The sequence below is a fragment of the Felis catus genome, chromosome B2 (genome assembly GCF_018350175.1).
Source record: "Felis catus isolate Fca126 chromosome B2, F.catus_Fca126_mat1.0, whole genome shotgun sequence".
Classification (NCBI taxonomy): Eukaryota; Metazoa; Chordata; class Mammalia; order Carnivora; family Felidae; genus Felis; species Felis catus.
The window spans coordinates 117,839,152-117,866,420 of NC_058372.1; the positions used below are offsets into that span (position 1 = coordinate 117,839,152).

General features: G+C 39.3%; 1 protein-coding gene across 37 annotated transcripts in view; it reads right to left on the reverse strand.

The window, feature by feature from the left end:
* Nucleotides 1-27,269, reverse strand: part of EPB41L2 (erythrocyte membrane protein band 4.1 like 2) — a 219,269-nt gene that overhangs the window by 91,765 nt on the left and 100,235 nt on the right. For all 37 annotated transcript variants that reach the window (XM_023254368.2, XM_023254367.2, XM_023254366.2 and 34 more), the window contains 2 exons: nucleotides 26,341-26,825; nucleotides 25,005-25,211 (listed from right to left, as the gene is read on the reverse strand). In XM_023254368.2, the coding sequence (XP_023110136.2) occupies nucleotides 25,005-25,211; nucleotides 26,341-26,811 (678 nt within the window). In that variant the 5' untranslated portion in view covers nucleotides 26,812-26,825. The remainder of the gene's footprint in view (nucleotides 1-25,004; nucleotides 25,212-26,340; nucleotides 26,826-27,269) is intronic.

A 27,269-nucleotide genomic window follows, 5' to 3' on the forward strand; every position in this document is an offset into this window, starting at 1 on the left:
CCTTAACTGTAAAAGGAAGTCATAGGTATCCCACAGCTCACTGTGAGGGTCAAGTTAACCCAATGAGACAGTACACATCAAAGTGCCAAACCAAGTGCCTTCCTCCATCAGCTGAATCCTGTCACAAACTGTTCTTTCACTAGCCCACATCTAACAAACATCAGAGTATCTTCTAGATGCTCAGATTGCTTCTCTGCTATGCTCTCCTTCCCTTCTCTAGGAAACAGATTTTAAATGCTTGATTAGATCTTAACTGCATACACGTATTACTTAAGATTCCATTCAGCATCTCCACCCTTAACGAACTCAACATCTGGCTGGAAAAGCAAGAATGTAAAAATATCGTGAGACACGTACTAAAAGATGCATGTGCAAAGTGCTATGGAAACACCAAGAACAGATGAGTAACAGGGTCTGAGAAATACCACAGCTTTACCAAGACTGTAGCATCTGAAATGAATCTTAAAGGAAATGATTTCTTTCAAGGCAGAGAAACAGCATATTCGGAAGAACTTAATTTCCCCTTTGGATGTTTATAGAGTCTGATGCGGCCAGTTTCTATTCAAGTGACACTGGAGACTATAGGAAGATGAAAAAAGTAACCCATCCATAAGAGACAAGCCATGCAGTTTGCCTGCCAGTTATACAGTCCCACTCGCACACGACTGCAAGAGCTTGCCAGGCTAAAAGGCTCAACATATTCTGATCCAGCATCTAATATGTATTAGTTCCTATGTTAAGACATCATGAAAACAATGATAAATAAGACATAGATGGTCTTGGGAACTTTACAGTCAAATGACAGAAAAAAATAAAAAAAGAAATCCCCCAAGGGAAAACCAAGTCCTGTGAATCTATGCCTTTAGAGATAACTAGCTCCCTGGTCCAGAGGACATAGCCGATGGCCCTGGAGATAGCTTCATCCAATAAACAGCTCTACTCAAAGACAATGTCTTACTCTGGGCATAAAGGTTAACCAAATACAATCGCATCTTCCCTCGGGAGTTTAAATACAAGATGCACGCGCACGCATGTAAACGGTTCTCCAGCAGAGTGGTATCAACACTGAGGTGAAGATAGTGAGAAGGCAATCAGCAGAAGCCAAGGGTATCAGGAGGTAGACCTCTAGTTGCCAAGCATGTTCCATTGGTCTCACTAGTCCCATGAGATGTCCCATGTATATACCCACATCCCCCAGAAGGGGAGTGAGAATAGGATAAGGAAAATTCTGCTTAATGTGCATAACTACTAGGCATGCAGCTTCCTATTTGCATGTAAGATACCCTGGGAAGTTCTATGGTGAAAAAAACCTGTTTCCCACCATTCAACCTGATGTTCCCCAAAATTATTTGGCTAAATAAAGCACGGTCATATTTTAATACAACACTTACTAACTTACTCCATATCAGAATTACTGTTCTCCAGACCATTTATCTCAAGAAATGCGGGAGAAAAAGATTACCATGATCTGGCCCTCAAGCAGATTTTGGAGAATGGCATTAAAATTTTTTATTACTATTAGTATGACTTATTAAACTTAAAAAAAAAAAAAACAGTTCACCCATTACCTTGTTGATTCAAAAATGCCAAAAAAAGAGAATTTGGTTTAAACTGGTTCAGAATTGGATGCATCTAGCTGTCTGGCTGAAGCAAATGATTATTCCCAGAGGTTAAAAAAAAAAAAATCCCAACAAATATAATCAAAAAATCAAAACACATACAAAGAAACCAATCACTATTATTATTAGATGCAATATCAGAATCAGATCTTCATATACTGTAGATAATGGAATTATCAGGTACAGAACACAAAATAAGTATGTTTTACATGTTTAAAGAAATATTATAAAATATAAACTATCAAAAAGCAGATTCTGAAAAGAACCAAACAGAATACCTAGAAATAAAACCTGTAACGATAGATTATAATCCAAATGGGCAGATTTTGGCACGGTTAAAGAGAAAACCAGTGAACCTCAAGATGGATCTGAAAAACGTAACCAGAAGGCAACAAAGAAAGATGGCGAATATGAAAGAATTTCAGACATGGAAGACAGAATGAGGAGGTCTACATGTATTTCATCAGAATTCTAACTGAAGGGGCATGAAGGGGCAACTGGCTGGCTCACAGCGGAGCACGTAGCCCTTGATCTCAGGGTTGTGAGTTCAAGCCACATGCTGGGTACAGAGATTACTTAAAAATAAAATCTTTAAAAAAAAAATTCTAATTGAAACCAATATGGAGAATAAGAGGCAATAGGCATCTTGCCTATGTAAAAGACGTAATAGTTGATTAATGCTACAACTCTCAAATTAAGAAAACTCCACGGATCTCGAGCCACATAAAATGAAATCCATTACTCTATAATCACGTTATTCCATTATTTTATTATTCTGATTCATTAATATTCAAAAGGTTTTGACATTCTTTTTAAAAATAATAAATATAGTAAAGCCACCAAGACAAGAGGGAAAGAAACAGGAGCTAAGGAATAAGGATTGATTGTAAGAAAACTAACAGAAAACCCAGAGAAGTTACTCTTAAGAAACCTACAACGGACCCGCTTGTGGAAGCTAATTCAAAAAGGCAAACAAAATACACGCTTCTTCTCCCATTAAGAAACTATATCAGACTATCTCATGTTGAATACTACATATTCAGGGTTCCACGTGGTTACGCTTTATGAGTGCTCCTCTTCAATCAAACTTGCCCATAGCAGTATGACCCAGTGGCTCACAACTTCTCTTTGCCTTCACACTGATCACTTTGTGTCACACTCCACAAGTAATGCTCACGATTCAGGGGAAAGGAACCAAGACACAATTCATAACGGTAACACGGAAAGACGTGGGGTGGTATGCCAGCTGAAACTGTTCCTTCTCCCCTCCAGATTCCAGTGTGTACCATCTCTTTCATTAGAATCACTGATTCTCAACTGTATTGAGGAAAAATACTGCAGTAAAATGCCAGTGACCTGGATTTGAACAACAGCCCCACTTCTTAAGAGCTAGGTAACCCGAGGCAAGTTACTTAACTTTGCTATGCCTCAGTTTCCTCTCTTTCAAATACAAATACTTCTGGGGGGGTCTGGGTGGCTCTTTCTGTTAAGCGCTCGACACTTGATTTCAGCTGAGGTCACAATGTGAGGGTCCTGAGATTGAGCCCTGTGTCAGGCTATGCACTGAATGTTGAACCTGCTTAAGATTCTCTCTCTCCCTCTGCCTCTGCCCCTACCTGGCTCGCCCCCTCATTCTCTCCCCAAAATAAAACAAAATTAAATAAATAAAAATCAAATATAACCACTTGCTGTATAATAGTGATAATTAAATGAGGTGTATTTAAAATGTTTAATAAAATATTTGGCACTTTATATGGATTCATTCAAAGGCAGCTGAAATCACAGGACCTTTCTGAGCTGCCCTAAAACTAATTGATTTTACATATGATTAAAGAGCTTTCACACTTATTTCATCCAGTCTCATTTCACAAATGAGAAAACTAAGGTTGCAGAGTTTAACCTATTTAACTTTTCAGTCTGATTTCCTGAATTTCTTTTGAAGAACACAATTCCTACTTGTGATATCCATAAACTTTAGCACTCAGTATCATCCAGGAAGGCAACTTCCTCCTATTATCATTGTTTTGACCTTTTTTATAAACAATTTGAATTCTATTTCATGGAAGGACTACAAGTATACATTTGTTAACCAAGCAGAAAATACAGATATTTTGTTTTACTATGTGCACTTAAAATACCAGTAAAAGTACCTGTCATAGCACTTTGGGGTTATTACCCCAGATAATGAGGACTGTGGATTTGCCAAGACATACTCTCAAATTTCTTTCCTTTTTTTTTTTTTAAAAAAAAATTAATGTTTTTGAGACAGAGAGAGAGAGCATGAGCAGGGGAGGGACAGAGAGAGAGAGGGAGACACAGCATCCGAAGCAGGCTCCAGGCTCTGAGCTGTCAGCACAGAGCCCGATGCAGGGTTCGAACTCACAGACTGTGAGATCATGACCTGAGCTGAAGTCGGACGCTTAACCGACTGAGCCACCCAGGTGCCCCTCAAATTTCTTTCTTAACCTGATTTATTTCCAACTGTTGAAACACTACCTCTAGAAAAATCTCCAAATTCTCTTTCCCCATAAAATCTAATCTCCCGATAGTTACCTTTCTCCTTCAAGCACTTTGTTACACATCTACGGTACTTATTCTTATATTCTACTCCTTTTGATATACTTTTGGGGACTGAATTCTTTAAGCAAAAGTATGTCTTACTTTAACATCTTCTAGGGCAGCATTTCATTGAGTAACTAGCTCACTAGTAGGTCAAAATATATCCATTGGATGGAATGGCTTCGTGCCATGATGCCAGCCAAAAAGTTGGCCGAGCGGAGTCTAGAATTCAAGCCTCTGGCTAGCAGTCTTATGCAATCTCCTGGATCTAGCTCATGGACTACCACCCATAGATATTCAAGGAGCTAAACCAAACACACACTGCCAACTACATTCTGGGAGAAGAACAGCCACAGACCTACATTTCATTTTCACAATTCTACATTGTACTTAAACTCTTCGTTAGTAATTAGAGCATTTCCAAATACTTCTTGGGAACCAGAGAAATGACAAAAGCAGAAGTCAATCTGCCTCTCTTTCTCTTAAGAGCAGGCCATGCCCCACCTTTATGCAGAAGGAGGGGGGTTTTATAGACCCTTTACATTACTTCACAAAGACATCAGTTTCACCGTTACTTCCTCTTGCTAAGCGAAAGCATGCCTTTGCTTTGTATCCCTTCTACCACTAGAATCTTTACAGACTACGAACTGTGCCGATTGCTACTCTATTAGCACCGAGTTAATTAAACCACTAAAACCATAAAACTTGCCAACCACACTCCAAAAAAATCTTACTTTCTATATTAAATGCCAACAAGCTTTACAATCTCTTTTTCCCTGTCTGCCTCTCCCTAACCCCACTTACAGCACAGACCAGAAATATAAAATCACTGGGCTGAAAAATTAAACAAAAAAAAGTCCTTTTGTCTACCTTCCAGGTATCAGATTTTTTTTTCCATATTTAAAAGACTACATAATATATTAGAGAGCTCCAAAAGAGGGGGGTGGGGGGGCAGGAAAGACATTTTAGATGGGTTTAAAATATGTTAGTCAAGGACTGAAATAAAAAAAAAGAAAAAGAAAAAGAAAAGAAAGGCAATCTACAGCAGACCCAGCTGAAGAAAGACAGACTGGAATCTGAGAAGCTGAGCAAAGTCCCCCGTGCCTGTCTGTTATTTGTGGCATTCACTATTGAGGCCAAAACATGACATTTCTGGAGGCCTCTCAACTTAGAGGAATTTGTGCAACTGCTTACCCGGCAGATTGCAATGGATGCCAACACCACTGGTGTTTTATAAAGCACCATCACGGTCTCCGTGTAGGCCCCTCCACACTGTAGTTATTGTGTGCCGAGGACAGAGTGCTGGGAAGTGCACAATGCAATGCATACATTACACCCCTCGAACCATGTATTTTGCACTAGCTCTAAACTACACTATGCAAATATAAAAGGCCAAGGAAAGAAAGGTATGCAAAGAGCAAACACAACAACGGATACATTGTCAGGCCATGGAGGAAATCAAAGAAAACCATACAGAAAAGAGAGAGTCTCATATAGTCTAAGGCCATCATTTACCAGATCGTTCTTTTCCTACCAATCTGGGTGAGGTGTCAATAAACCTCTGTCCCAAAGTTCACTGAAACCCCAACAAAAAGGGGTGCCTGGGTGGCTCAGTCGGTTAAGCATCCAACTTCGTCTCAGGTCATGATCTGGCGGTTTGTGAGTTCTAGCCCCGTGTTGGGCTCTGTGCTGACAGCTCAGAGCCCGGAGCCTGCTTCCCATTCTCTGCCTCCCTCTCTCTCTCTCTCTGCCCCTCCCCCCTCATGCTGCCTTTCTCTCAAAAATAAAAACATAAAAAAAATTTAAAAAACAACAAAAAGGAAGACACTATATCCAATTATTGTGTGTGTATTGAAAATTTAATTCCAGAAATAAATGAGCCATTTATAATAAAGATTTTTAAGTTTCCCTGATTAATAAGAATTAAATTTGAAAACATTTTTCCAACAAAAAGACATGCATATTATATAAAAAATATATATACATCTATACAGAAAGTGAGTACAAATATGCACATACATGTATAGAGACACACATATGTATCTTTCTTACTCTGAGTAGTTGAAAAGTTTGAAAAACTTTTTCATTAGTGATCAGGAAAACTGTGTATATGTACATCCACAAAGAAATAAACATACATTATCAAGATTATGTAGCGTGTAGGTTTCTTATAAATCACCATGAGTAGAAATTTTTCTTATATAGTATTCAAGACCAGGCTACAAAAGGGAAGGGGGGGGGGGGGAACCTCACAGGTCATTATAAGATTTCTATTTCTTTTCCATTACACAGGACTCACGGGGTTAGGATTGATTGCTGAGCAATTCTGCATGTTGTGGACATGAACAACATAAAATAATGTAGTTTTAGGTGTTAGAAATAAAAATGCTACTAAAACAAAAACACACATGAGACCAGGACAGACTGCACAATACCTCCCGGTAACTAAATCCTGCAATAATTTTAAAGGAAACCCTAGCAAAGCTGGAAGCATAGAGGCTCACCTTTAATGCAAATCATACGCACCCCTTAATGAACTCCTCAAGGACAGAGGAATGTGCCTTTCATACACACCGAAAGACCCTGTTTCACGAACACAATGCTTCTAGGTCCATACAAGTCTAAATGCAGCATTTGGATAGAATGTTTCTCTAACCCAGTGTGCCGACTCTTGAAATGTTTCAGAATTCTTCACTGGGCACACAATTCATCTCATAAGCAACCAGGTAAGTTTAGATTACAAATGACACAGAAAAGTAGGTTTCATTTCTATGCTCTGTAGACCACAGCAAAAACAACAAAATCCTGCTACTAATATTATAAACTAACCAACACAGCACACTGTCAACCACCAACCTGAGTCTATGGACATGGCCCTTCTTCCTCCCAAAGCAAATAAATGCTTAATTTTCAGTCTTAAAAGATAACACACTGGGGGGGGTGGGCGCCCTGGGTGGTTCAGTCGGTTGAGCATCTGACTTCAACTCAGGTCATGATCTCACAGTTCATGAGTTCGAGCCCCACACGGGGCTCGCTGTCAGCATGGAGCCTGCTTGGGATGCTCTGTCCCCCTTCTCTCTGTCCCTCTCCTGCTCATGTTTGTTCTCTCTCTCTCAAAAATGAATAAACATAAAAAAAGGTAACACATTAAATTTTTAATCCTTCATCCACAATCACACTCTATATTTCTAAGGTGGTTGTAATTTAAATTTCCGGCAACCCAGATGCTTTCATCAGCTTTCAGGACACAAGAATCAGGTCACTGACCAGAGGGCACACCCTCGAGGACTTCTATCTCCACAGTGCAGAGCAGCCCTGCACTGTTGAAAGGGGATGTTCCAGAGACCAGTCCCCACTCCTCTCACCAGCATGCTGGCTCCAGGGTAATCCCAAAGTGAGCCCTCAACTGGGGATGCAGAAAACCTCACAAAAGCCCCAGAGCGACGGAGCTTGAAGCTTATTAAACAGACCCGATTTGTTGATGAAATGTAAATATCTGCACAGAAATTTTATACAAGGGATTGTACTTAATTTTGGGCTTTGTCTTTAACTAAATGATGATAAACACCCCTGTCAGTTCTAATACGTGTCATAAAAAGTGGTCCCTTAAACATCTTCCTTTCCTAATGAAAGTTGAATGAAACAGTATTGTAGCGTATCAGGAAAGAATCATCTGAATCTTCATTTGTTCTAAGTGAACAGCTGCTAACTGGCCTGCAATTTCTCATATGCAAAATCCAACTACATTTCTATTCTTAGAGTTCTCCTTGATTTTGGTGGTAAAGGAACTCAACTGACTTTTTTTTTTTTTTTTTTTAATCCAACTGGCTGTGGACAAGGTCTCTCTCCCAACTCTCCAGTAAGAAGATAAATCCTTGGACATTAGGCATTGGTTTATTCAAAACTGCAAAATAAAGTGTATTGTTTTTAAATCATGTGGTTTTCTTACTTGTAAGAGTACTAACTAAAATCTAGAGTCTAAGCAAGTTCTTTATATTACAAAGCCACTGTGCACATATAAATGGTGTCAGTTTCCATTATGGGCCTTCCAAGTCACTAAGTTACTGATAAAATATAAAAAAACATTGTCAGGAATTTATCCAAGGCATGGGATATTAGTGTTTTCATCCAAAATCCAAGAAAAAAAAAAAAAAAAAGGATCCTGAGAAAAATATAATCAAGCTTTTTAAAAGATAACAATTGCAGTTAATCAAGTCCTTGCTACACGTGGAGTGCTGCAAATCCCGACCAGACAATCAGAGCCAGAGTGAGGAAACAGCTGTCCCAGACACAGACTATGTGTCTATGTGTCTATGTGTCTATGTCTGGGACTGTGTCCCAGACACAGTCTATGTGTAGACCCAGACACATAGTCAGACCTCCTGCAGTCTCCATGGAGGGTCTCTACTCCACTCACTTTCTTACCACTAGAGGAAAATACCTCGCCAGCCATATTAATAAATCAACAAGGGGCTCATTTATGAATTCACCCAGTATCTGGGGAGCAGGGGTTCCGCAGAAGGTGCCTGGGATGTTACAGCCTCTCAGAGCAGTTCTTCACTCTTGTGCCTGGCATCAAACCCAGGATCTTCAGAGGTGACACCCGCGGGCATCTGTACTTTTTAAATTTTTCTATTAGGTTTTATTTCTTACAACAGTTCCAGGTTCACAGAAATTGAGAAGGCACAGAGATTTCCCATATACCCTCTAGCCTCACAAATGCACAGCCTCCCCCACAGTCAGCATCCCCCCCAGGTACATTTGTTACAACTGACGAACTTACGCTGACACAGTCATAGTTACCCGAGTCCATAGTTAACATCAGGGCTCACCCTTGGTGTCGCGCATTCTATCAGTTTGGACCAATGTATAATGACACGCGTCTACCATTGTAGAGTAATTCCACTGCCCTAAAAATCCTCTGTGCTCCTGTATCTTTAAAAATTGCAACCAAGGATTCTGACCATGAGGCAACGCAAAGGTCAGGGAACAGACCCCTCTCCCAGAGTAAGACTATCTGCCCTCACACCAAAGTCCATTAGCTTTCTGTCTGGCCAGGCACCATGCAATGCTGTACATTCACCTTTCTTCCCTTTCAAAGGCTGAGACACAAAAGCCAGGACCCAAAGGAAAATACATTAACTGTTCAAGATTTCACTAAAAATCCTTTAAAAAAAACGACTGGTTCGCAGAGCCTGGTAACACAAAATTTATCCGGCAGTCTTTAATAACAACTATCTTTGAAACTACATTTGAAATAAAATGATCAACAAATGGAAAAACACAAGACACACACTTGACCACAGATCTTATGTAGATGTGATCTTATCATAAACTGGGCTCAATGAAACTATTCTCACCTCTACTGGCCAGGAGTGTTTAAAATTTCTTTTTTTTTTTTTTTTAAACAGTGGACCAAAGTAGAAGTTGCAATGCAGAATCATCTTAAATATTTACTTTATTACAGCTGTAAAACAGAGGGAAACAGGATCTGATGCAAAAAGAGAGGCCTCGAGTTGTTTTTTTTTTTTTTAGCAACAATAATTTTCTTATACCTCACCACCTGAATTTCTGATTCTTGAACTCAATGACAAGCAACTTTCAGACAATCTGAGAAAAAAAATACATTTCATTTTGAGATAGCACAGTTTTTAAACACTGATCTGAGGCAACAGTGTTTCCATTCAGCTTGACATTTTTTCCCAAGTAAAAGTTTTTTCATTCCTGGTGGGTGACTAACAAACTCAAGTAAAACCAAAAGGAAAATGACAACAAGGTCTTTGTTCACCATAGAGGCGGGTTTGGGGGGGGGGGGGGCGTGGGGGGGTTGGGCGGTGCTGGGTGAATCTTCAAGACTTTAGACTTTAAAGATACATAAATTAACTACATAAGGAGAAAAACTGTGAGGTATCAGAGAGAGAAACATGGGGATTCAGAAGCAAGGAAGTTAGAAAGTGTTTGGGTAAGTGCGGCTCTGATGCCTCCCCAAAAGGCTACCTTACCACCAATGTGTCTACCTGATCCAAGGACGCCATAAATCCAGCTTTCTAGACTGACACAAACTGCCTTAATGTTTTCTCGTGCCTTGGCTTCACTAGTGAAATTTTACCACTTAGGATTCTTTAGAGACAAGAGGTTTCTTTTAAAATGCAAATAATCTCTTAGAAGGCAGTACAGGTAATCAATCATTCACACACTGAAGTCATTCACTCAAATCACTGACGCTCTCATTACTTAGCTGAGAAATCTGCTACATTTGAGGAATTAGGAATTTAGATTCTAGAAGAAGAAAAATTAGCCAGGAAGCATGTAACATGTTTTTGTATCATACTGTAAAAGAATATCATCATCACGGAGGTAGGAACAAGAAAATCTAAGGGAGAAAAGTACCAAAAAAATAGGAAAATAATCTGAGAAAAAGAAAAGATTTTAAGTTTTGGCCTGAGTTAAAGTGAGGTAGAAATTCTGTCTTTCACAATCAACCTGGCAATCTAATCACCTGTGCACTGTTTCAATAGGAAAACATACGTTCTAAATAACTCATTTGCTGTTGTATGGCATGTATAACCTGTTCATACACTGGAAACTTCCCTTATAAAGCCTCTCTGCACTAGGTATTTTGAATACCCAGATGGCCAACTCCAAGCCGTCCTGTATTATTTCTTCCCTAAAATGCAAAGTGACATATGACATCTACTTGAAATTCAGAATCTTTTCCAACAGAAACAATATTTTTACCTGGCAAATAAGTTTCAGGTCAATCATTCTCGTTCCCAACTTCAACTCCCACCCAAGCCTATGAGGTGAACAATATACCAATGATAAATACTGAAGCCCACGGTACAGTTTCTAACAGAATTTGGAGATAGTATAACATTTACTGGAAAACCTAAGTAAAATCAATACACCTGAGGATGAATGTTCTGACTGCAGAAGACCTAGGAATGCATGTCTAAAACACTAAGGAAATACAGAGAGAGAAAGAGAGAGAGAGAGAAAGACAGAGAGAGAGAGAGAGAGAGAGTGTGTGTGAGAGAGAGAGAGTGAGAGAGTATGTGTGTGTGTGTGTGTGTGTGTGTGTGTGTGTGTGTGTGTGTGTGTGTGTGTGTCTAATCCCAGTCTACAGCCCCAAATGGGCTTTTTGGAGGGGGAACAGTGGGAATAACAAAAAGTGAGAATTTATCAGTGTCACTTGGAAGAAGGCACCTGGCCTAAAAGCACAATTATTTTGGATCTTGGCAGATATATTCACCCTCCACAGTGGGTTGAAGACACCAGTTACTCTGTTGATGTAATACCCCTTGCTCTGAATTTCATGTTCACAAAGATACCTTATGATTATCACCTGGCATCATTCAAGGACTTCCTAACTATGAAGAAAAGAATTAGTTGACCAATTAACATATACATTTCATTCTTCCTGGTAGTTATCTCTCCCTATAAATCATTCCCTGGCATTCTAATGACTCTGTTCATAGGACTGATCAGCAAGGGCCAGTTTTCTTCTCCCTGACTGACTTGGGCACGGTGAATAAAGAATATATGTGTGCCGGGATGTCTGGGTGGCTCAGTCAGTTAGGTGGCCAACTTCAGCTCAGGTCATAATCTCATGGTCCGTGAGTTTGAGTCCCGCATCAGGCTCTGGGCTGACAGCTCTTCAGATTCTGCGTCTCCCCCTCCCCAGTTTGCACTGTCTCTCTCAAAAATAAATAAATGCTAAAGAAAAATTAAAAAAAAAAAAAAAGAATTAATGTGTGCCTAAAGCAGATAACCAGACTCTGCACAATGATCTCCCAAGTCCTATCCTACTGAACCTCCCCATCCCCTCACCCCCCATACACACACCAAACCCTGGGCATCCTACTGGTTTCCACCAGCACTGTGATCTTACTCTGCAAACTTCAAGTATTATCATTATCTCTACAAAGTTATGAAACATTGAGCAAGAGAGTGGGGTAGGGGAAAAACAGTAATGGAGTTTCTTTTCACCTATGTTGTGAGATACACCCAGATTTCAAAACATTACAAAGTTGAGCTGAAGTGCACTTTAAATGTGAGAAATACTGTACCAATGTGGAGTTTCGTCTATTAACAGCCACCCTCCCTCCATCAATTTCTGCGGGGATAAATGAGATAATATTCTATAAATTAAAAAGCTTTATAAAAATGAGGCACCTGAGCGGTTCAGTACGTTGAGTGTCCAACTCTTGATTTCGGCTCGGGTCATGATCCCAGGGTCATAGGATCGAGCCCCATGTCAGGAGCCTGCACTGAGCATGGAGCCTACTTGAGATTCTCTCTCTCCTTCTCCCTCTGCACCTCCCCTGCTCACTCTCACTCAAAAACAAAACAAAACAAACTTTATGGAAATGTTAACTCTGGACACTTGTCCTAATCACTACATCCAGAACAGATCCTTACTACTGGAAAGGAGTCTGAAACCCAGCCTGAACGCGGAAACACAGCCTTTGCCCTCTGCTCCGACAAGCGAGGAGCATGGGCTCCGACAAGCGAGTCATAAGAGATGGGACTATTCCTCCAGAGTATCACCAAGGCTTGGTCGAAAAATGTGCAGTGAACAAAATCACACACTTTATACAAAGAGATAATGACCCATATCAAAGGAATAAGAAATGAATAAACCTATTAATTACCAAAACCAACATAACATATTTTAAGTAAATAGCGTCTCCATCTTTTCCTTTCCTTTGACCTACCTCCACTCTGCCAAGAAAAACCTGGATCAAACCTAGCAACGCTGGCTTGCTCCTAACAAAGGTTTCCATGTTATCATGCTATCCTTGACCCAGGAGGAAGGAGGCATGCAAATCTTTTTTTCGTAACCCCTTATTTTCTGCTTGGATATTCCTATTTAACCATTTTTAAATAGAAAATGTAATGGGCCAGGTATTGCTGAGTTTTCCTAAACAGACACTTAAATCCAGGAGCCCCTTTCTCCCGGTGAAGAGCTGACAATTCCAGCCCATGAGAACGTGGTACTTCCGTGGTCTCTAACCCATAAACGGTACTTCATCAATGACATTCATATCCTACTCTTGCTTCATATGTGAAGTTTATCCTGGAAAGTAAAATTTATAAGCAGTTGTAGAGGAAAAATAAAATAGTTTTCTTTTTATCTTCCCAGCAAGAGCAGGAACCAAATTGATATTTGAGGACAAGAATTATTTCCGAACACACAAGCTATATTTAAATGAATACAGTTTTGAAACCAAATTTGTAAAATACTATGCAAATATGACGTTCTTAAACTTCCTACTTTTCTCAAAAATTACATACCATCACTAAGGGACCTCAGCAACCCAGTCATTAAAATAATTCCTAAGAGGGGTGCCTGGGTGACTCCATCAGTTAAGCGTCTGGCTCTTGATTTTGGTTCAGGTCATGATCTCACAGTTGGTGGAATCAAGCCCCACGTGGGGGTCTATGCTGATGGTGCGGAGCCTGCTTGGGATTCTCTCTCTCCCTCTCCCTCTCTCTGCCTCTCCCCTGCTTGAGAGTGCACACATCCATCTACTCTCTCAAAACTAATTTGTTTTAAAAAGTTTAAAAAACTAAATAATACCTAAGAAATGAAAATATAACTTCCTTTTGTCTAACGTTTTCTATTATTCACTGTGAAGAGTGGAACCTGGCATAAATGGATGAAAAAGTATAATCTCTTTAAAAGTGACTAGAACGGTTAGAGAGGCTGGTATCAGACTTCTAGCCAGATGAGCGAACCGAATTTTTTTTAAAGTATCTTCTTTTGAATATTGCTAAGGACCATTTCCATTAAGACTTACTTCGAAAACCAGAAGCATCACCTTCTGCAAAGTATTTGCTCAGAATGAATTTTGACATTTGATTCATACAGGCTTTCTGTGCTACAGAACAGCTTAGCATTCTCACTTGATTCACTTTAAACTGCTGTTACCAGAAGTATGAAAAGAGATCAATAAATATAACATCCTAAGACCCAGATTAATTTTCCTCTCTACATAAATGACCAGGGGATGAACAAAAATCAGACTCGGACGGGTTAAAATGGCATACTCCACACAGGACACACAGGTATGAGATGCAGTTAACAGGCAGAATGAAGCTTTTGTCTGAAGGTGCTATAAGAGTTTAAAAAAAAAAAAAAAAGTTAAAATATTCCTCATAACTTTTCTATCAGAGCCCATGTGTGACTGTTGCAGAACATAACAAAACAAAGTATGAAAACAGCAATCTGACAGATCCTGTATCAATGCCTGCATCATCCAGCCACCTTGAAGACATTTTTTTCTGGGTTAATCCAGTGTTTTCTGTACATCAGATTTTATTATGTTCTATTGCATTCAATCCCTTTTAAGATCCATATGCTAGCATACTATATTACAGTACTTTAAATATTCACGAGGGGAGCCTGGGTGGCTCGGTCAGGTAAGCGACCAGCTTCAGCTCAGGTCATGATCTCGCGGTCTGTGGGTTGGAGCCCCGCGTCGGGCTCTGTGCTGACAGCTCAGAGCCTGGAGCCTGTTTCAGATTCTGTAGCTCCTCCTCTCCTCTCTCTGACCCTCCCCCACTCATGCTCTCTCTCAGTCTCAAAAATAAATGTTAAAAAATTTTTTTAATCTAAAAAATACTAATGATAAATTCTATGTTTTTACTGGGCCACAGAATATGAATCCTGCTGTGGGAGGGACAGGATGAAATGAGTGGCCCCAACATTTGTGAAATGAACATGCACAGGGAAGGAAGGATTCTCAAACCCGGGCCCCCTTCAGGCTCCTGCACACATCACCAATCTTGTGGAGAAGGGGAACAGGGAGATAGGATCAGGGAGGAGAATATTTAGCAAAATTTCTACAGTAGAGAAATAAAACTATCAGTTACATTATCTTTAATTTCTTCAGAAGGGAGAGCGGCGACTAAAAATAAAACAGTAACAAGAACAAGAGGTTTTCTGAATTGTGTGTTTAACAAGAGATATTTTATGGATTTTTTTATTGGCTGAGAGAAATAAGATTATGTCTCTTCATCTGATGAATTCTGTCAAGGAGCTAAAATTTTTTAATGCCGACGTATATTCTGGTGTATGAGAAAAATGCAGCTGAACCGATTTTCAAGTACAAACCTTACTCTGACGATGAGCTTCGTGCCATTTCTAACCTTCCTCAACCTTCAAATAATTTTCACTCAAAACAGAAAAATATTCAAAGACCCAGTGCCTGTTCTGCCACCACCCTCCAGGCTAGAGTGAAAACTTATTAAATAGTATGAAGCAGTCGATTATCAAGGAGTGAGCTTGCCTGGCAGCATGTGTGAGAAAGGGCCAGGAAGAGATGGATGCTGCCCTCAAAATTATGTCAAGATGCTTACTCACAGTGACAAGTTACATTTAAGTGTCACATTTAATGCTTTCAAAATACCACTGACGCAAGGGCAAGCCCCAGATTTTGAAACCAAAAGCGAGGATCACAAAAAGGATAAAGCATGTGGTAGCATTCTTGACCGCCTAGAAATGAAAACCATATCCTTTTTTAATGTGCTCAGGAGGAGCGCTATTGAAAAGAGGCAGGGAATAAGGTATTAATTATATTCTCTTCCAGCCCAGCCTACACTCAGCCACCAAGCAACCGTCCATTTAAGTGAAAGAAGTCTTATGCCCTGGGAATCCACTTTCCCCTACAGGGCCCTGAGCTCCTGAAGGGCCAGGACCACATCACACCCATGTCTAGGGGCTCCTGCCTAGCAGTTTGACTGCCTTTTGTAGGAATTTCATTGTTTTCATTCAGTTAAGCCCTTGAAGCACTTCTACAAGAACTCAGTCTGCTGTTTCTAAGTATTTAAAAAGCAGGGTGGAAAAAAAAAGTTTAAAAAAAAAAGTCACAGAGAGGGAAGGAGGCAAACCATAAGAGACTCTTAAATACTGAGGATAAACTGAGGGCTGATGGGGTGGGGGTGGGGGTGGGGGAAGTGGGTGATGGGCATTGAGGAGGGCACCTGTTGGGATGAGCACTGGGTGTTGTATGGAAACCAACTTGACAATAAATTTCATATTAAAATAGACAGATAGCAGGGCAGTGGTAGACAGAAGTAGCAATAAGGGGTGGGGAAATACAAATATTTACGTATACATGCAAATCTTTCTTTTTTAATTGGAGAGGGTGGAGAGAATTAGGAACAGAAATAAGCAAATGCAATCATTTAGCTTAGATAAGGACGAAAATTTTATACATACACAAGAAAGTAGAGAAAAATAAACCAACAATTACTTTTTATGAGTAGGGCACAAAGTCCTGTGTTAAGGCCCTATGGGGAGAAAGAAAGTCCCTTTTCTCAAGGAACCAACACCCTTCTCCAGGTGAAGAAACAATAGGAGAAAAATCAAACAATACAAGAGTTTAGCACTTTTTCAACACAACACAAGCAATTCTTTCAGAAGGCCGAGTGCATGATTAATTGCCAAATTAATGGTGCAAACAAGTTCAGAGGAAGAAAGAAAACATTCTAAAAGCTGAATGTGAGCTGGACGTTAAACAATGAGGAGGAATGGTGTGACTAGGGAGGAAATCAAAATGTAGAGATGGTCTGATCAGAAACTTGAAGGAAGAAAAGATAATTTAGGATGTGCCTAAATGGAAGAACAATTAAGCTGGCAGAGGAAAAACTTCAAAAATCCAGTAGATAGCAATCAAAAGACAGTCTGAGGTCATTCCTTAAGAGAGTCCGGAACGCCCGGCTAACAAGTGACTTGAAAAGGCCATGTTCTGCCCTGCTCCTGTGAATCCCTGCTGTCTTCAAGTTGAACCAAACTAACCACTCACACTCTTCCCACTTAGTAAGTAGATACAAGTTACTGAACAGAATTATCAACTTAATTAACTCCTTTTTTAAACTAAAGGTATAATTGGACAGACAGAAACCTTCACCTGGACCCATGTTGTTAGGATTTTATGTTGTACATAGTATGTGCCAATTAAATAGTTCCCAGCTCCTGGGGCGCCGGGGTGGCTCAGTCGGTTAAGTGTCTGACTTCAGCTCATCAGGTCACAATCTCACAGCTTGTAGGTTTGAGCCCCCACGTTGGGTTCTGTGCTGACAGCTCAGACCCTGGAGCCTGCTTTGGATTCTGTGTCTCCCTCTCTCTGCCCTTCCCTCACTCACGTTCTGTCTCTCTCTCTCAAATATAAACATTAAAAATAAATTAAAAATAAATTAAAAATAAACAGTTCTGAGTTCCTAATCCATATTTAAATCTAACACTTTAATGGGAGTGTATGTAAGGCCACAACTTCTAGATCCTCCAGAGGTATGCAGATGGTTAAAACTATTTAATGGGGCACCCTGGGTAACTCAGTGGGTTGAGAATCCAGCTTGTGATTTTGGCTCAGGTCATGCATGATCTCATGGTTCCTGGGATCAAGCCCCACATTGGGCTCCACGCTGACCACATGAAGTCTGCTTGGGATTCTCTCCCCCTCCACCCCGCCTATATGCCCTCCTCCCCCCCAAAATAAATGTTTTGTTGTTGTTGTTTTTAAACTAATAAACCTAGTTAAGGGTCAGTGCTAGAGGTCTGAAAGAACCACCTTGAAGAGTGAAAGCAGAACAAGCAATCAAGTAAATAAATAAAAACCACTCAAAAGCAATGATAATCAAATTGGATTTCTGAGACCAGTACTCTACAAAAGACAAGACGACCTTGACACATTCTACTTTCTGATAAATACTTTTATCATCAGAACATTGACGAAAAGAGCCCACATTCTGATCGCCTTATTCATAGCACTAAGGAAAAAATGGTACTGGCATTTGTGTGTGGGCAGAAACAATGCCCTCGATTCTCAGACTAAATCAACACGTGGGAACAACTTTCAGATGCCAGAGGAAAATGTGAGCAACTCTAACCCAGAATGCACATTCACTCTTGCTCCCAAAGTCTTGCAGGGACCCTCACATTTATTTTCAGACTTAAAAAAATACGTACAGACTTATCAGCTGTAGTAAAACTAGCTCAATCAGAGAAACAGAGGAAGCAAGTATTTTCATTTTTACTTTGCTATTTGAGAACAGAAGAAAAAAGAGGAAGTGACTGCCCCAAGACATCCAGAGTCAAAAGAAAAGGAAACATAGGTCTCCTGACTTTATATCCACAACTTCAACTAAACCTTACTGTACTTTTTTCTTAGAGGAGAGAGCCCCGGTGTTTTCACACATGGAGTATAAATGACGAATGGCAATTGTCACATGAGTCATATAGCTGATTCTCTGCAACAAGCATGCACCGTCCAGGAGACTCCCTAAAATTCTTCCCATTCAAATTCTGGTACCAAAGGAGCTTGTCACATACCATTAAATATCCCAAGAAGATAAAAACAGACGTACCGAAGGATAGAAATTATAGTGTTTTATTAAAAAATATAATCCTCCAAGTTTTCAAAAAAATACTTGAGATCCTTTATTACCAATTGATAGTAAAATTTTATAATTATTACTATAAAATGAAAGTGTAATTTTCACTAAATACAATGAAAAAATACCTCACACAAAGATTTGGAACAAATGCACACAGACAGACTAGGCCTTGGGTCAAAATTAATGCATGATTTAGCAATAAGCCTATTGTTACATAAGCCAAAAATAACATTAATTAAAGTCAAGCCACTTCTATATTATTTTTTTTTCAGTTAACTACAATCATTCTCTAAAACTTCCCTCTTATCCAATATTTATGCTCACAAATATTATGTGTGAGGCATTTTTATCCGCTTATTAACAATATATATTCACTTTCCTCAAAAGAATGCGGACTCCAAAGACAATAATTAGTTTCTGCACACGGTGTTGCCTTGGCTCCCTGAGCATCTATTCATTTAATTCCTGAGGTTCAAGAAAGAATGGTCCCGGATGGCACACAGGAGGAAAAAATGTGGAAACAAGAGGCCATAAAATGAACAGAACAAGGAATACAGGGACAGAGATAGGGATATGGAGATCTTTCTATCTATTTTAAGGAAGTAATCTGAGGAACAGTTCATGTTAGGACACCAAACAAACAATATCTCCAAGAATTATCTTTAAGAAAAATTATTCAGGTAATACAGTAACATTTGTATGAAATGGCTTAAGAGGGGTGCTTTTTTTGACTAAAGGTACCGACAGGCACAAACGGGAAACCTTTCCCAGTGCTCTAATCACACTGATGAAATCATTTCTATAAAAACCACTGATGTGCCTCTTTAAAACTGTAGTGAATAAAAAGTTCCCCCTAAACTATTGCAGCCACACAGCTACCTACTATGTTCTGAAATCTAAATAGCATTCTTGCTAGGTCCTATGTCCCAATGACTTTACAACTTCTGCCAGCTCATTTTGCTCTACAGATCAGTTTTAATCTTCTCATCCTGGCATGTGAACGCCTTCTAGAACATCATCGTACTCTGTAAAGTCTCTATAAGCTAGGTCATTACAACTTCTCCAGAGCCCTGAAAAGGCCATGCTTCCCTCTACTGTTGCTGGTGCCCTAAAGCGAAGACATTCAGGCTCTCTTCAGTGGGAATGCTATCATCTAAAGTTCAAGTTGAAAATTAGACACATGGACATACAAAACAAAAACAAGGGGCATCTAAAAAGTCATGACAGACATCTTTAATGACAGTCAACAGATGGAAACAAATCTAATCTCCCAAACTAAATTAAGTGAAAGTATTTATTTCCCACATTGTATTTATCTTCCTTGAGTGCTTGCAAGTACATGAATAGCTATGGTTTCCCACAACACACTTCCCCAAGTAGTCCTTAGACACCAATTTCCGGTACAGAGCTACACAACTCCAGATAAGCAGCATCAGCACATCACCCAATCTGTCTAAGGTCAATGCTGGAACGGGAAACATGAGAGCACTCAAATCATGTGACGGCTGTCCTCTGGGCTCTGCTCCCAAAGAGGAAATAACAGCAGGTCTGATGAGTATCAGACCCATACTGATGACACTAGGCAAGCAACCAGAGAACCGAAATGGGAAGAACAACTGAATAAAAGAGAGTTAGCCAAGATAGGTAATACAACCTATAACATTTACGCGGTTATAAGAGCTATTACGAAAATGATGAATTACGGCCTGTGGTCAAATAGAAGTCACTGCCTAGACAGAATTCTAGTGATCTGCTGGTACATTAAAACCTGCTATGGAATCACATCACGATAGCCTCCTCTGATTTCATTCTGCTTTGTACTTGAAAGGAGAAAACAGTTTGTTCAACACATACATGCTACACATTTCAAATTTATCTATTGTCCTCAAAAGTTCATTTTTAATGATATATGAATTAATCATTTATTAACTGAAAAGCCAATCTATCTATATATTAATAAAGTCATAAAAATAAAAGACTCCTATGCTTTTGCAACCAATTGAAGTCAAAGTGAATTAAACTTTGGTAATCGCAAACTTTGCTGCATTTAACTTTGCATTCTTTCTCAACTCTGCTTCAAGCAACAGGACTTCATTCCCCATGAGTAGCAAAGTCCCAGAAGAGGGAATAGCCATACAGATAAGAATGTTATTTTGTACCATTCCAAAATGAGATCTGACAACAAATGAGTGCTAAACAGATGGGAATAAAGGGGGCAGGCACAATGATTAATACTAGACTTCATTACGTGTGTCTATAAAACACTTAAATATCATTCCTAAAAGAGCACCAATAAACAAAGAAAAATACCAGACAACCCAAAATTAGATGACAGGATATGACCACACAGATCATACAAAACAGCTAGCATAAACTCACCAGTTAAAAGACAGAATTCGCAAATGGGATTAAAAAAACGTCTCCTCAAAAAAAAAAAAAAAAAAAAAAAAAAACAAACAAACAAACAAAAACACAATGTCTAAAAACAAAGAAATGAGAAAAGATAGTCCAGGCAAATCCTAACCAAAATAAAGCCAGTACAGTAATATTAATGTCAAAATAAATTTGAAGGTACTGTATGATGGTAAAAAGGGGGACAAAATTCCAAGAATATTTAATTTTGCACATGTTGCCATATAATAATCTAGCCTCAAATTTTATAAAGCATAAACTTACAGAAATATGAAGAGAAATTATCAAATCAACAATTACAGGGAGAGATCTCAACACACCTCTCATATTAGTTGATAAATGAAGCAGTTAAACAATTAACAGAGACATAAACAATATGAGCCACATAACTAATAAGACTGATCCAAAGGACAGATCTGAACACCTGTGCCAACAAGGAGAGAATATACTTTCCCAAACTCAAAAAGAACTATTACAAAAACTGACTATAGATTAGCTTGCAAAATAAGTCTTAACAAATGTAACAGATCCCACAAGACATGCACAACATATATTCACAACACACACATGCTCTGGAAATTCAAAACCACATTTATAAAAGCTTCAGTGGTCAAAAATGACCCATTTAACAGGACGCAAAAATATTAAGCACTGAACGGCAATGAAAAGCCCTATACTCAAAACTTGTGAACTCAACAAGAGATACTTGAAGGGAAAGCTAGAGCCATGAAAGCATATATTTATTTGATACCCAAGAAATCAGAAGAAAAACAGGCTAATCACAAAAGAAAAACTAAAGAGCAAAAGGGAAAAAAATGTTACAAAAAAAGTAACATAGAAACAATAAAACCAAGTTGTTTCTTTGAAAAAAAAATTAAAATGGTTAGCTCTATAGGAAGAATGAGGGGGGGAGAAAAGGCAAGTAACTATAGAAATGAAAATGGAATGAAAATCAAGTGCACACGACGAGAATACTATGACAAACGTCATGCCAAGAGATTTGTCAAATTAGAGGACATGGAGAGTTTCCTCTGAAAGTATGAATTACTACAACTAACTCAAGAAAAAACAGAAGCAAGCTATTAGTATAAGGAAACTGAATCAGTGATTCAAAAAACAAAACAAAAGAACAGAAAAACAAACCCACTCTCCAACCCTACTCTTTTCACCAGGCCAAGACAGTTTTAAAGGCAAGTTTTACCAGATCTCCCAAGAACAGATAACGCCTCATTTATCTAAACTTTTCCAGAAAATGTTAAAAGGGAAGCAACTTTATGAGGCTGGTATGTAACCTGGTTAATAAAATTTCACAAAGCTGATAAAAGGAAATAAAATATATTATATGCAAAAACCCTAGATTAAAAAAATATGAAATGAATGTCAAATCATCACGAACAAGTAGAGACAATGTGGAAAAATTCAATTCAGGGCTTACTAGCTGGAATTTATTTTTAATTCTTTTTAACGTTTATTTATTTTTGAGACAGAGAGAGACAGGGCATGAACGGGGGAGGGTCAGAGAAGAGAGGGAGACACAGAATCCGAAACAGGCTCCAGGCTCTGAGCTGTCAGCACAGAGCCCGACACGGGGCTCAAACTCACAGACTGCAAGATCATGACCTGAGCCGAAGTTGGACACTTAACCAACTGAGCCACCCAGGCACCCCCTGGCTAGAATTTAAATTGGCACCACCGCTTTGGAGATCACTTTGGCAGGATCTGGGAAAACAGAGGAAGCAAAATTGCAATCAACCAACAGAGCAATTCCACTATGGTCTACCCTGAAGAAACTCTCGCACAAGGAAACAAGGCAAGGTGTAGGATTGTGATCACTGAAGCAATGGCTGTTATACTACGTAAAGAAATTGAGTCTTGGCACAGGAATGGATAGACTGGTTTAGTCATCCAAAGAAAACTACACAGCAGCTGAAAGTGAACAAAGTAGATTTACACGCGGTAAAAAGAGATGTACTGAGCAAGAGAGATGCGAACGAGACTTCAGCAAGGTTTTGGGTCTTAAAAAAAATCTGAAACGCATGGCCTAATAGGAACATCTGAGTAAAATTTTTATGGGGAATATACAGCTGTCAATTCTCTTCTAGATTTTGGTAGTTTTTTACATACATGGTGACTTTAAAAGATAGACAACAGAAAAAGATTTAAACCATAGAGCACATTGGTAAACCCTGAGGTTTGGTCATATAAAGAGCTTCAGAGATAGCAAGGACCTTCTGAATTACCTAAGCAACCTTATATTCCATAGATGAAGCCAGCTTCCGGACCTCAGTCTGGCCCAGAGAGCTTCAATAAATGGTTCAAAGTCACATAACAAGTTATCAAGTTGGTTCTCAAATTTTAGACTCCCTAACTTCTAGCACACGTAGGAGAAACAAGGAGCATGGGGTCAAACGTAAATGAGTCAAGTTCACAGCATCATTGTATTATTTTCTTTACTGTACCCACCCTACCTGAGACACACAGTTTATCAGTCTCCCTCTAACCCTCCCAGCTCTCTCTCAAAGCTGTAAGGATTTTTAATTCTCTTTTGCCACTCCTGTTCTTGAAATAAATGAAATATCTAAACAATGATAACTAAAATGAGTAAAACAGATGAAGTAAAATAAAGGACCATGAATTATTCATCTTTGCACCCTCCGTACCTTGTATTCTAATACAGGTTTGAATACATAATAAAATACTGTTCAACTAGATAGGTCTATTTCACCAAGCTGAATCCTTTCATTATAGTTAAAGTGTAACTTCTATTTTTAGTAAGAATGTGAAGAATTAGGAAAAAATAATTTTAATATTTAATAAGCGAGAAGACCAAAGCAAAGACTATTCTATAGAGACCATATTTTAAATGAACAAAATGGGTCCCACTTACTGCTTTGTCCACGTGTAACAAATCAAACAGGGTAGTTTGGTGGTCAGGTTCACAATGTCCAGAGTCAAACTGCCAGGTCTGGAATTCTGGCTCACCCACTAATTGGCATGAAACTTTGAGCAAGTTACTTAAACTCTCCAAGCCTTCCATTCCCCACTGTAACAACAGGAACACCCATAATAATACCTACCTCATATAGATTCTTAGAAGTGTTATGTGAAATAGTCCATTCGAAGCTTTTGACACAGTTGTTCAGTGCATATCAGCTATTTGCACATAGTCTTGTAAATAAAGTAACTTAGCTATGAAAAGTAACAAGCTCTAACGGAATTATAAGGTACTAGATGCTTAAAAAAATTATACTGGTGGGGCACCTGGGTGGATCAGTAGGTTAAGCATCCTACTTCGGCTCAGGTCATGATCTCACAGTTCGTGAGTTCGAGGCCCTTGTCAGGCTCTGTGCTGACAGCTCTGGGCCTGGAGCCTGCTTCGAGTTCTGTTTCCCTCTCTCTCTCTGCCTCTGCCCCATTCATACCCTTTCTCTCTCTCTCTCTCTCTCTCTCTCTCTCTCTCTCTCTCTCTCAAAAATAAACATTAAAAAAATATTTTTGTTTTAATTATATTGGTTTTGGTCACATCCATGCTAATAAATTATATGCTTTACAAATCATGAGTGTTGTTTAATTAAATGAAACTGAATAAATGAGTTCAATCTTAAATCGTTAGACTCGGGATAAAAAAAAACTTAGGGGTAAAGTTCTGAAATTAACATGACTCTGAAATACCAACCTAGCTGGTTTCTCAAGTGAAACCTTTACAGAAAAAGGTAACATTCAAACTATTTAATACCCATTCTGAACAAACACCAGCCAATGCACACGACCAGTGCAAACTAGCAGAACATTGGCCCTGATTCCGCACCCCCCACCCCCTTAGGGTCAGGAAATATTGTTTGTCATGGAAATGACCCTCTCCTGTTCTTATTTTTTAAAGCACAACTGACAAACTAGCTTATAGAGACACAAAAATATATACACTGTGCCAGCCCACAAGTGAGGGCAACCTGTGCCTTCTGTGTTCACCCTACACATCAAGACAGCCATCCAACCAGCACCCCATCTCACCTCCAGGTCACAGCTGTACTCGGTGCCATCTAGGAGGGTCACTTTACACTGGACAGTTTTGGTCTTCTTGGTGGCTTTCTGAGAAGCCTTTTCTGACTTTAGCTCATTGGTCTGCACTTCCTTGGTCTCCCTTTTTGCTTCTTCTGATTTGTCTTCCTGTATTTCTTTAGCCTTCTCTTCTCTCTCCTTACTTACTTCATCAGCAGGCTGTTGACAAAAAAAATGTACGTTCATACTAAAGTTAACCAATTTGCAGAAGACAAAGTATTAGAAGGAAAATCTTCAGTAGGAATTGTGATTGTTATAAACACTGTCAACCTACAATGTTAAAAGACTTCAAAATTTTGCTAGAAAAGATATTCCCCATATCTCCCTCCCCCTTCCTCCATTTTCTCATTTTGCCAGTTTGGTAACATCAGCGTTAAATGAGTAGAAGAAACTACATCCTGGCAACTAAAACTTAAAATATCATTTCAAATAATAAAATTTCCAATTATAATAGCGTAGTATGGCAAAGCCTAGGTTCATTAGGCAACCAAAATGTTCACACATACAAATCTATTTCTTCCTACTTCCTGAACACTCCCATACATCAAATCAAAGAGGTAAAAAATCCACACTATTTAAAAAGGACAGGCAGAGGCGCCTGGGTGGCTCAGTCGGTTAAGCGTCCTACTTCAGCTCAGGTCATGATCTCACAGTTCGTGAGTTCGAGCCCCGCGTCGGGCTCTGTGCTGACAGCTCAGAGCCTGGAGCCTGCTTCGGATTCTATGTCTCCCTCTCTCTCTGTTCCTCCCCTGCTCGCACTCTGTCTCTCAAAAATAAAGATCAAAAAAAAATTTTTTTAAAGGAGAGGTCGTTGGATTCTAAGTATCTGTTTAACCTAAACAGAAAGAAACATGGATTTTTTTTTTTTATAGTTTGCATATAGAGTCAATTTTTTTGCCTTATTATTTGGGCAAGGTTTTAAAAAGAAGTAACAAGAAGGCTGTAGCAGACCACTCCAAGACCCATATTACAGATACAATAAGCCAAAGTAGTATCTGCATAGAAAAAAATCTCAAAATGACTCAAAAGAAATCCTTTTTGTCATGTGGCTAGAACATCAAGCTTTAGGCACGCCTGGGTGGCTCAGTCAGTTAAATGTCCAACTTTAGCTCGGGTCATGATCTCCCAGTTTGTGAGTTTGCCCCACATTGGGCTCTGCACTGACAGTGTGGAGCCTGCTTGGGATTCTCTCCCCCCACCCCCCTCGAAAATACACGTATTTGAAAAAAAAAAAAAAAAAAAAAGAAAGAACATGAACCTTTAATTCCCAAACACTTCTCAAACATACCTGTGCCGCAGGACCGCTCACTGGTTTCTCTTCCTTGACATCAACTTTAACCTCCTGTTGTTTCCTCTGAGCGGTTTCTTCGGCATCACCCTTGGCCTGCCTCTCTCCTTCAGGAAGAGACTCTTCTTTATCTAAAATCTCCTCAGCAACAGCTTGGGTAGGCTCTTTTTTATCTCCTCCATCTTTGGCCACTGCTAAGGTATAGGACTTTTGTTTCTTAAGCCATGGGGGTATGAATCGAGAAATTCCCCTGCTCTCCGATGGATCCTTCTCTCTCTTCTGGCGGTGTGGACTACTTTGGCTGTCAGCTGTAGGAGATGACTGGGAACCTTTTTCCTCCTCTGGATCGGAGGACTGGTTCTGCTGATTTTCTGCTACTTCTTTCGTTTTCTCCTCGGTTGTATCTGTGTCTGCTCCTAATCGTTCAGGTTCTTTCTTCACTTCGGAAGTGGAGCCTACTTCAGTGGTCATGGTTACAGCTTAGGCTGTAAACAAAACAAAACCACAAAATGTTATTTTACAAACTCTCTCAGTTTTAGTTTGGAGGGAAGGAACAGGGTACAGAAGAGTGGGAAGGGAAATGGCAAAGAGATGGTAGAAAATGTGTAGGGAAAGACGGTTCATAAGCACAAGAGAAAAATGGAGATTGCTACTCTTAGAATTCTCTATCAGAATCAAAGAACCAAAGGTAGCATCACAATGGAATTAACGGATTCTGTACTGATAGAACTTAAAATCATGAAGAGCTTAGGTGATTCCTTTTATTAAGTTTCATCTAGCCATAAAAAACTTACTCCAAAAAACCCCACCATTTTTTAAGGAAAATTTCTTTTCTCTATACTTTGTATGCCTTATTCTATCACACAATAATGTTACTGATACTGTTAGTAAGTATGGAGACAAATTTCACTGCAATTTCACACAGTGAA